Source organism: Podarcis cretensis (genome assembly GCF_951804945.1).
Source record: "Podarcis cretensis genome assembly, chromosome: 6".
In the NCBI taxonomy this organism is placed as follows: domain Eukaryota; kingdom Metazoa; phylum Chordata; class Lepidosauria; order Squamata; family Lacertidae; genus Podarcis; species Podarcis cretensis.
In genome coordinates this window covers 53,020,986-53,030,765 of record NC_137175.1, presented here as the reverse complement: position 1 = coordinate 53,030,765, position 9,780 = coordinate 53,020,986, and the positions used below count along the sequence as shown (strand labels likewise).

Below are 9,780 nucleotides of genomic sequence, written 5' to 3'. Positions count from 1 at the left end.
GCTAAAAGGGTTTGGCAACATGGTTAACAAAATCTATGTAGCAGGGGTTGCATAAAGCTTAGGGTTTTTTACACGTTGAATTATCTTTTCACACCCAGCTCAGAAATACCATCTCCCCTCAAAGGAGTACAAAGATAAGCTTTCTAACAGAAATAATGCCCTTTCAGAAGAGCTATTGCATGTTCCTGCTATACTGAGATCACTCAATTAATTAGAGACATAGGATTCCGATTTCCCCCGAGTTTAATGACAGTACAAAACATCAGAAAAACCGACTGTTCTACATGCATCCCTGGGCCAATCATATACATGGTACTGGTCCTTTTTATCCACACTAGCACAAGGAGCAATTTCCCTTTCCTGGTTCTGATCAAAAGGACATATACTATTAACAATAGCTATTAAGTACTGACCAGTTTTTCAGTTCATAATCCATTTACTCCAAAGCTGTCCTAGTAACATACATTGGATTGATCCAGAATAAATGGCATCTGAACTATAAACCAGTTAGCTCACAATAATTTTATTATTAAAAATAAAGGGAATGACAAGTACAGGTCTGCTTTTACTTTTACAGGTTACAGAATAGATGCCTTGTACAAAAAACAACAACAATCACACAGCACATTTAGTTCTGCTTGGAGAAGTACTCTCTACTCTTCTGAACATCAGGCTTGATAGTGTCTTTCCCAGGATGCCAGCCAGCAGGACACACTGAGGAGATAATAATATTAACTTTTAAGTTACTCCAGGAGTACAGACCGAAAACAGCATACAAAGAACTAAGTTGTTATGTCCATCACTAGACTTCACACAAGATGACTTGGATCACTACAAGCTCCGTCATCTATTTGACTAACTGCTGGAACTAGCAGCAGTCACCACCCCACCTCTCCTACAGAAGGGCTTCTTGATGCAATTGTGTACCTGAGTTGTACAGGACAGCCGCCTCTTGGAAAAACCAAAGCGATTCACAGTTTATGCATATAAATTACTAGCCAAATAAATGCCTGACAGCAACAGAAGACTGAAATAATGACTGAGAGCAGGGAGGTTGGATGGAATATGGGCCAGAGTTGAGAGCGAAAGACTAGGATTGTGTGTCCATTGAAAAGTAACAGCTGAAAGAGTCCCTTTGAGGGACTGAATGAAATGGGAATGAGTTTAGCGAGCCAATGAGAGGCATATGTAGAAAAGGATAGACATTATGAAAGTTAGAACAGTCTGTACACAGTCCTGGACGTTATGTTCCTTAAGTAAATACATGTTTCTGTTTTAATTGTTCTGGTCAGGGTAGAGTCTAATGTAAATATATCTCACTGACTAAGAATATATTGCTTTCTGTAAGTAAATAGGTGGTTGATGCAGGTCTTTTAAGAAAAGTCTTGATTCAGTGATAAAGGAGGAATGCCCTTAGTGCCCACCTGGAAACAAACCTTTGCAAGGGAGCCTGCGAATATCACAATATTGTGGCAATGTGGCAGAATAGTAATATATATGAGCTATAACTGACATTTATTTGTTGGCAGTAGGGAAGAAAAGGATGCATGTTGTGCCCTGAGTCTACGTTTTTTCCCTAAAAAATGATGTGAAAAATTAGGGGGCGTCTTATACATGGATAGTGTTGAGGTTGGACTAGCGATTGGTTGTTGCTGCAAAAATACATGGGGGTGTCTTATGGACGGAAAAATATGGTATGTTCTGTAGGAAATGGCCTCAACAAGGATCCCACAGAGAAGACAAGCAAATAATGTGAGGTGCCAATGCTTTCTCTAACACAGCAGCCCCCAAACGCCATGGGAATGAATGGGAGCTACTCACTTATGTGGAAAAATGCTACTGTGTATATGGGATACTGTCTTTACAGGGACAGTAGTTGCTGTCTACCTCCTGACAGTAAGAGCTGTTCGACAGTGGAATTTGCTGCCAAGGAGTGTGGTGGAGTCTCCTTCTTTGGAGGTCTTTAAGCAGAGGCTTGACAACCATATGTCAGGAGTGCTCTGATGGTGTTTCCTGCTTGGCAGGGGGTTGGACTCGATGGCCCTTGTGGTCTCTTCCAACTCTATGATTCTATGACTCTAGTTTCTCGGTGGAAAGATGTTCTGCCCCTCCACCAGCTGTCAATACTATCTCTTATTTGTCCTGTAGATATGGCTAGAAACCACAGAGACTCTTAAAAGCCTATTTCTATTTACCTATTCCTGGACTTTTTTTTAGCCATACAAAATGCTACTCAGGAACTGGATTTTTATCAATGAGATACTGTTTTAGAGAACTACAGTGGTACCTCGGGTTAAGTACTTAATTCGTTCCAGAGGTCCGTTCTTAACCTGAAACTGTTCTTAACCTGAAGCACCACTTTAGCTAATGGGGCCTCCTGCTGCCTCTGTGCCGCCGCTGCACAATTTCTGTTCTCATCCTGAAGCAAAGTTCTTAACCTGAGGTAATATTCCTGGGTTAGCTAACGGGGCCCCCTGCTGCTGCCGCGCCGCCGGAGCACGATTTCTGTTCTGAACCTGAAGCAAAGTTTTTAACCTGAAGCACTATTTCTGGGTTAACAGAGTCTGTAACCTGAAGCGTATGTAACCTGAAGCGTATGTAACCCAAGGTACCACTGTATAGTCCTAGATTTTCACATTTATGTTTCCTTAAACATAGTATCCCCTTTTGCAGGGAAGAGGATACGCTATGAACTGTTAAGTGCATCCTCCTTTTTCACTGAGAAACGTACTGCAGTTCAAGCTTGCCTAGCCTGAATTTGACAGTCTTACCTTCTCCATGTTTGTCTGTAAACTGAAAAGCCTGAACTAGCCGGAGTGTTTCATCAACTGAGCGACCAACAGGGAGATCATTGATTGTGATCTGGCGCAAGATTCCCTTATCATCAATGATGAAGAGGCCCCTAAAGAGAGAAGGCACACACACACACACACACACACACACACACACAAACCACTTAAATGTATGGTGGCAGAATACACAAAACTACAAGCTAGCATTCAATACCAAGTTCTGTACCCTTTTAGTTCTTCTGAAAACAGCAAAACCAGTTCTCTTAAGATCTGGTACAACTTCCACACTATATATAAATTAAAAGCAAAACTATAGAGAGACTCATTTGCAATTCCAAGCACTAAAACCTATATAGAACATTTCATAAAGGAATGTGGTAAAACTTTCTACGTACAGCCTCTTTACCTTTCACCCTTCAAGAGACTTCTAACTTGAATGTTCAAACTTTTGTTACAAGATACTAGCACTATTCTGAAGAACGGAGTTTAAATTTGAATTGGTGTTTTTCAACCCAGGTGCTGATAGCGGATCTGGGAAGATGCCAAATGGAGATTGCACATATTCACACATTCACTTTCCTCTTCCCAGTGAAAAGGACATTCATAATTAAGGGCAGCCTTATTAACAGGGCTAGTAAAGTGTGCATGTTGACTCAAAACTTGATTCACTTATTTTCTGTGGGCTTCTCCCTCTGATTAAGTTTTATCTTTTAGAACCTTTATCATGCAGTGCTCTATATACCACAAGTCACTAAGAGGCTGCAGTGGTAACCTTACCTGTAGGAAATGCCTTCATCTTCTTTTAATACTCCATACTTTTTAGAAATTTCACGGTTTGTGTCAGACACCAAGGGAATACGCATGCAGCCTAGTCCACCCTGTTTTTTGGGTGTGTTGATCCTGTTAACAAGAAGAAGAAAGGCATTTTATAAAGCAGGTTAGTATTTCAATAATATACTTGTCCTTCTGTACACTTACACATTCGACTGGAGCAGAATATCTAAAGTACAGGAGATTCAGTGGTCTTTGCAAAAGAGGCAGTGACCCAAAACTTCCTGTCTAGTTTCAAGCACTAGTTTGGAATAAGTCCCAATCCATGTTACTGGAGTGGTGTGGGAACAGCTTCCTAGTGGTCCGGTTCCACACTGCTCTTACAATATCCAATAAAGGAAACCCACGTTGTTCTTACCATAATGGTTCTTACCAGAGAAGCAGCTTCATTGGGTCAAGCTGCTCAAGTTCAGGGACTTAAGATGACTACACTTAAAAAGCTACAGGACTGGATCAGAACAGGATTGTGAAGGGTGGGCAAAAAACCCTTAACCAACCCTCTTTCTAGCACAAATTGATTTGTGAGCAGGATGGTGTTTTCTCTCTCTTGCACAGGTCATGAGGATGGGTTGGGGGGGGAGAGAAATAGCTGGCAATAGTCACTTGTTGGTAGCTACTTCTTTCACCCATTTAATAGGCTTATAACTTTTAACGTAGGAGACCCCCAGAGAATAAAAAGGCTGAGGTCCAAATATTCTTACCAGGCAAGATGGCAAAAGTGAGAGTCGACAGAAGCACCAATCACTTCGCAGTTGATTTTTCTAAACTCCTCAGATCTGTCACTGAATGCAATGATCTCAGTTGGGCAGACAAAGGTAAAGTCAAGTGGATAGAAAAAGAACACAACATATTTCCCTGGAGAAGAAGGTAACAAGTTAAGATTCCCACCACAGCAAAGCTGGAAGCAATTCAAAAGTCACAAATTTCTGATTCCAAACATTAACAGCTTTGTGGCATTCTACCCCAGAGGTGAGGAGCCTTTTTTGGCATGGCAGGCCAGTTGTTTATCTTCTGCCACCATGGCTAGCAAACTTTGCACACGATCACCTTACTTGTCAGTCATCTGATGTCATACTGCCACCAGTTGATTTGACAGGTGAGTTGGACGACTAGGGAGGGCTAAGAGAGAGATATACAGTGGTACCTCGGGTTACATACGCTTCAGGTTACATATGCTTCAGGTTACAGACTCCGCTAACCCAGAAATAGTACCTCAGGTTAAGAACTTTGCTTCAGGATAAGAACAGAAATTGGGCGGCGGTAATGTGGAGGCAGCGGGAGGCCCCATTAGCTAAAGTGGTGCTTCAGGTTAAGAACATTTTCAGGTTAAGAACGGACCTCCTGAACGAATTAAGTACATAACCAGAGGTACCACTGTATACATCACAAAGCAGGATTGAACTCCCTGGGCATCTGCCACACCTGAGGTCACATATAGGACAGCCTAGTGAGCCTAGTTTGGATTGTAGGCTGAAAGTTTCCCACCCATGCTCTCTTCTCTCCTTGATCTCCAAATAAACAAAAGAAGTGCTGCAAATAAAAGTCGTAACTATTTTCTTCCAAGCTAGCAGAAGTGACACATGCAAGGACAACATACATACTAGAACAGAATAGGGTACCTACATGCAGATGTGTTAGTAACTTTCTGAGGACTTATTTGCAATACTATCCAATGCATTTTTGTGAATGCCAACAAAACTTCCATTTCAGAATCAAAGAAGGTTATGTTGTTAGTCCAGACAGTTAAGTTAGGGTTTTATACATGTCACATACTTATCAGTACCTCAGTAAACCCTTGCCAACAAATACAAATACAACATGCTTTATTGCACTTACCTTTGTACTGAGAGAGTGTGATTTCTTTGAATTGCCCATCTGGCATTACAGCCGTGGCCAGAAAGTCTGGGGCTGGCTTCCCAATGTGAGCATCTCCTGCTGACATTCTGACTGGAGCTGGAGAAAGTTTGAACTTGTTAGGTTCTGTGGCTTTTACATTGACCCACCCCAGAAGAGGAAACCCATTAGCAAAAGTTTAGCATACATTTAAAATACAATTTAGAATGTGCTGGACTGAACAGAACTACTGCAGGTTTGTCAAGATATTGTAGGAACAACTATTTCATTACCTCAGTATTTGCACCAAAAGAAAAAGAACCTTCACTATCTGTATATTCAATACTTTTTTAAAACACAATCGATGTAGCACACAAAACAGATGTTAAATGTTCCACATGCTTTAATTTAAGCAGTATCTGCTGAGTTATAAACTCCATGGGTACAAGTAAGTAAACTCTACTTTTACCCTTCAGTATCTACTCTGCAGCACGGGGGAGCCTTCAGCCCAAGAGGTTATTTCAGGCAAGCAAGCTACGCCCATACTCTTTGATTTCAAACTACCGTACGAACATGGGCAAAGGAAAGCGGCCCCACCCACCAAAGTTGAACTGCAGAGTATGAAGTCGCAATAGGAGTCATAGGGTCCCTCTACCAAAGGTCTGCATAAATAATGATGAGCAAGGCCAAATGCCATCATGCATGCAGCCTGAAATTCATTTTAAAGTATGTACTTCAACTAAGTTTATGTTGCCACATAATTTTAAATATCTGAACCTTAACACAACCAAATTTTCTACTGTGATTGTAGCCAACTATGCATTAGCATAGTTTTTAAGATATAATATGACTCAAGAATACATACCAATCACCTTTAAATGCCAACATTAATTGTCTCAACAGAGCAGAAAAAGATTAGATGTGTGCATCCTGCCATCTTTAAGCAAACTGGAAAGATACTGAGGGAAGCGCTCAGTCAAGTGTAAATGTATCAATTTTGTTTTTTTCAGATTCACAGAACTGCAAGAGACCCTCAAGGGTCGTCTAGTAGTCCAACCCCATGCAGTGCAGGAATCTCAGCTAAAGCATCCATGACAGATGGGCATCCAACCTCCACTTAAAAACCTCCAAGGAAGGAGAGTCCACAACCTCCCAAGGAAGTCTGTTCCACTGTCCAACAAGAGACACTTTAAGGGATAATCTATACTAACAATAGGAACATGAAACTTAACAGCATTCTGTAGAACAAGAGTGGCTCCCACAAACATTTTTCCCCCTCCCACCATCACCCATGGGGCAGCAGGGGCAAAATGAAAAAAATATTACATGCAGAACTGGGTTGGGGAGTGGAAAACCTCTAGACTAAAATTATAAAAGTATTTATATACCACCATCTGCTAAAGTATCAAGGCGGTATACAATAAGTATATAATAAAATGCAAAACTATTAAAAATATAAAATTAAAGGTAATGTGAAATATGCATTGTAAGCATATTTAATAAGGATGGCTGCAAACAGTTCCCAAAGGAGCAATCTGATAACCACATGAGGAGCAGTAATTCCCCTTCAGGAGATCTGCCTGGATCAGCTGCATAGGGAGGATTGTCTGACTCTGTGTGTGCATGCACATGTATGTGAAAGTGTGTACAGCCCTTGGGCCAAAAAATTAAAAAGGAATTTTAAACCACAATACATTTCAGTGGCTTTGGTAGCTCCCCATCAGTGTTCGAAACTCCTATTGTTCTAGGCGCATTTTGCGACAGGGAATTTAATTAGGGTAAGCGGTTTCTGAGCTCTGGGTGCAGTACTGCATCTAAGATTTCAGAATAAAAATGCAGAGTGGAAGGAAAGGAGGACCTTTTTCTGCCTCTCCACTTCTAGCTACTCTCTGAAAACTGGAGAAGAGACCCTCTTAAGAATATTAGGGGAAGGACTAGACCATGTGAAAAATGAACATAATATTTTAGCTGCAGTTCATTCATTTTCAGCTTTGTATTCTTGTTATAAAAAGTGCGCCTAAACATTCCATTGTTGCACCCATAACCCAGGTTTAAGGCGCCACTTAGCTCTGAGCTTTCATATCTCAGTTTCTAACACCGTTCCCCATACAACTTGGCTCTAGCACAAGAAAATAACAGCTGCGTTATTTTAAAAGTAAGCCTTGAGATTAGCTGCGTAATGCACAAGAAGTATTCCAAGTACAAACTCAGTACATCCCAAAACAGGCAACGGTGCACAAATCAGAGTTCCAGATGATCATCTCAACCCCAATATGCCAAAAATAATAGTAACACTACTCAAATCAGTGCAGTTAACTTTAAACGGTTTAGTTTTCCATTACGCAATGGTATGGAAATGAAACCGATAAGAGGAAACTCGTTCATAACTAGCTAGCCTTCGCCCATTTCAACTCTCTTGCACACTGTGCGTCATGTTCATTCGCTAAATTCCATGGAGCTCAGTAGCACCTTTTCAGGTACCTGAGCCCAGGGCTACAACCTCGACCTTACTCTATAATTATATTTAAAAACTGCCATCTCTCGTGGAACACAAGACAACGGCCCCTAACCCGCGGAGGCAGCAGCCTTCCAACTCCCAAATTCCCTATTTTGCGTCCAAGCATCCCAACTTCTCTCCCTACCAAGATAAATGCAGCTTCACGCCCAACCAAACCCACCATCAGCCCATTGAAACGACCAGCGGAAGGAGCCGGCGGCCAGCCCGACTGCAGCAGGCGCGGCCAGAACCGCGACGTCCTTTGAAGTTCATTGATTTAATAGCACAATTTCACTTAATAGCTCGGGCGTCGATCGCACCCAGAGCTTTTCCCCACCCTGCAGGCTGCACTTCCCAACTTCCGAGCCTCTTTAAACCGGGATCTTTTGTTGCGCCAGGAAACCGAGGCGAAGAAAAACGACCCGAAGCTCGACCAAGGCAGGAAACTGAACTCAGCTCGGCTCTCCCTCCACCTGTTGGGCTACCAGGCGCCGGGGAGCAAAGCCCAGCTAAGTTACACACACAGATCTCCATCATGAAACCGTCTACAATTAATTTGACACACAAAACAGCAGATCTCAAATACTATTAGGAAGCACATTCTATTACAGCAAACGAACAAAACCTGTACGAACTGCAGGCCAGCCCTGCCCTGGCCCAGATTCTCATTTTGGACGGCGGAGAGAGAGGTATGTTTTACCTAATGCGAAATTACCCGCTTCTTCAAATATCCTCTTGCCGCTCCCGGCTCGAAACAAAAAAAGATCCAGCCCTGCAGGCAGTGCCCCTTCTGTTTTATACATTCTCAACTCTCGCGAGAGCACGAAGCCGAAGAACTTGTCGGTTGGCGCCTCCTTCCCGGCTCTCCTGCTTTCTGGCGTAGCTGCTGCGCCAGCATGACTTTGCATTTTGCGGCTTTTTGTTCGCCAGCATAACTTTTGGTGCTGCTGGTTTTAGAATCGGGTGTTGTTGTTTTTTGTAGTTGGTGGGTGGGTGGGAATCAGGGCCAACTGTACTGCACAGATCTTGATAGTTTTTTTGGGGAAAGGTGCCCCCTCCCCTTCGACAAATCGCGTGGGGAAGGGAAGAAACGTGAATTCTAGCTGCAGAGTTATGGTTGCATTAGACTCGGGTTTTATGGGTGATGCAAACCATGCATGACTACAAAGCGGCGGCGGCGGTGGTTGCAGTCGTTTCACTGAAACCGTGTTGTGCAATCGATCTGAATTGAAAATGCAAAGTCATGTGGAATAGACAGTTTGCTGTGTGAAAGGGAAGGACTTTGGGATTTGCCCAGTTAACACCACAGCTTGGTCACAACGATGGTGCTTGAGCGAAACTTGGGTCACATAAGGAATTCTGTTTTCAGATAGATGTGACACGTTGGCATTTAAACTATCACGTCCCTTTGTTGTAAAAATGTGGAAACCTCATGGATTCTATTCATTCCTGGGATCCTTCATTTCACAACTTTAGTTTTCGGTGTAGACCTGTACATTGCTTCAGACTAGTTGGGTTCCTGCCATACAATTTACAACTGAATTCCTGTTCCTTGCTGACATAGGAATAGTCATAATATATTTATTTAAGGATCATACCAAAGGCCTGTCCAGTATCATGTTCTCCACAATGCACAATCAGGTGTGCCCTGGGAGGCCAAAAGCAGAAGGTGAAAACACATCCCTCTGCCTTTGTTGCTCTAGAGCTGAAGTATCAAGGTACTTCTGAACCTGTAAGTGATATATAATCAACATGACTAACAATAGCTACCTACAGTCTCCCATCTTCCTCTATAATGAACCCAAAATTGCTGTCCCACATAAAGCA

General features: G+C 42.4%; 1 protein-coding gene across 2 annotated transcripts; it reads right to left on the bottom strand.

Annotated features, from left to right (window-relative positions):
• Nucleotides 1-225: 225 nt before the first annotated feature.
• PRDX1 (peroxiredoxin 1) lies at nucleotides 226-8,803 on the bottom strand. 2 transcript variants are annotated; one of them, XM_079980531.1, is made up of 6 exons: nucleotides 8,654-8,803; nucleotides 5,460-5,576; nucleotides 4,325-4,478; nucleotides 3,570-3,692; nucleotides 2,772-2,902; nucleotides 226-714 (listed from the first exon to the last, which is right to left on the bottom strand). In XM_079980531.1, exons 1-6 carry the CDS (start codon nucleotides 8,754-8,756, stop codon nucleotides 629-631), a joined length of 714 nt encoding a protein of 237 aa, XP_079836657.1. In that variant the 5' UTR covers nucleotides 8,757-8,803; the 3' UTR covers nucleotides 226-628. The 2 variants fall into 2 exon arrangements, with proteins under 2 accessions (XP_079836657.1, XP_079836658.1); XM_079980532.1 differs by having other exon boundaries at nucleotides 5,460-5,570; nucleotides 8,654-8,762.
• Between the last annotated feature and the right edge of the window lie 977 nt (nucleotides 8,804-9,780).